The sequence below is a fragment of the Rhea americana genome, unplaced genomic scaffold (assembly GCF_003343005.1).
Source record: "Rhea americana isolate MKP2758 unplaced genomic scaffold, rheAme1 scaffold_7, whole genome shotgun sequence".
In the NCBI taxonomy this organism is placed as follows: domain Eukaryota; kingdom Metazoa; phylum Chordata; class Aves; order Rheiformes; family Rheidae; genus Rhea; species Rhea americana.
The window spans coordinates 11,528,783-11,530,097 of NW_028186867.1; the positions used below are offsets into that span (position 1 = coordinate 11,528,783).

Below are 1,315 nucleotides of genomic sequence, written 5' to 3' on the forward strand. Positions count from 1 at the left end.
CGACCCTGTCCCCCCTCTGCAGGACCCCGCTGGGATTTTCGAGCTGGTGGAAGTGGTTGGCAATGGCACGTACGGGCAAGTCTACAAGGTTTGTGTCAGAATCCCTCTCCTCCCGTCGCTGGCGTTTCCCAGACGGCGCCCGTTTCCGCCGCCGCGCTGCTCGCCGCGGGGCTGGGAGGGGGATTAAATTGGGGTGGGGGGGGAGCCACCCTCCCCGGCGAGCAGGGCAGCTCCGGGCAGTGCGGATGTGCGCGCTGTCGCCGCCGCTGCTGCCCCTGACAAGTTTGCCAGCCTCCCGGCTCCTGCTTTTTGCAGAGGAGCCGGGAGAAGGGCCGCACGGTGCTTTCCGGGGGACCCATGCTGAAACGGTGAAATATTCCCTGTCGGCGCAGTAAATGACCAAACCGAGTGGACGCTGTCAAGAGTGGGTGCAGAGCCCTGTAAATAGGGGCCCTGGGCTTATGCCAAACTGCACAAGCCCTCGTGGAAGTTGCTGCTGCTGCGGTGACTTTAAACAAAGGCATTGGCCGTCGTTAAAACTGTCAGCCGGCTTCTTTGGGAAAAAAAAAAACCTTCGAGGGGCCTGAGCTGTGGAGTCCGGGGCACCGCGGCAGAGCTTGGTGCTGCGCCCCGCGCGGGGGGACCAGGTGACGGAAGGCCGCCTAGGCGGGGGGAGCATCGTTTGCCGAAAATCAGAAGKCCCAGCATAACCTGTTCGACAAGCGTATGCCTTTAAAAACTAGAAATAGGAGAGTGTCCATGAGGGTGTGAAACTAGCCTCCCCCCCCCCCCCCCGTGTTCAGGCAGTGGAACAAGCAGATCTTGCGATGGCATGACTTTGCAGTGAGTGGTGGCTACCAGGATGACTAATTATTCACACAGTCTTAATAGGTGGCTAGAGACAGAAGGATCTAGCCTTAAAGTGTGTAAAAAGGCAAGGAAAATTTACAGAGGGAAAGAGATAGCCATATTCACTTACTTTCTGTTCTATATGGCGGGTTTTTTTTTGTTTTTTTTTTTCTTAACTTGTAAACAAGGCAGTTTAATTTTTAAGTTTTCCTGCTTGCAAGATATGTGTAAGTTGAATAGCTAAAAGAAAGCATTTCTGTGTGTCATCTGCAAATGAAACACATGTCAGTTTGTTTTGAGGGAGGGAGCGACAGCCTTCGTTCTGTCTCCACAGCAAGCAAATCGCATTTTAAGACTAGAAGTAAAATAACCAGGCTGCTTCGGTTTGCAAAAAGCTGGAAAAACATATGTGGCTCAGAAGGCCGGAGGAAGGCGGAGAGATTGATTGGAGGCTGCACTTTGGCAT

General features: G+C 53.7%; 1 protein-coding gene across 1 annotated transcript in view; it reads left to right on the top strand.

The window, feature by feature from the left end:
* Positions 1-16: 16 nt before the first annotated feature.
* MAP4K4 (mitogen-activated protein kinase kinase kinase kinase 4) overlaps positions 17-1,315 on the top strand; it is a gene marked incomplete at its 5' end in the record, with an annotated part of 164,309 nt that continues 163,010 nt past the window's right edge. Inside the window, one exon of the mRNA XM_085321502.1 lies at positions 17-88. Within this exon, the coding sequence (XP_085177628.1) occupies positions 17-88 (72 nt within the window). The remainder of the gene's footprint in view (positions 89-1,315) is intronic.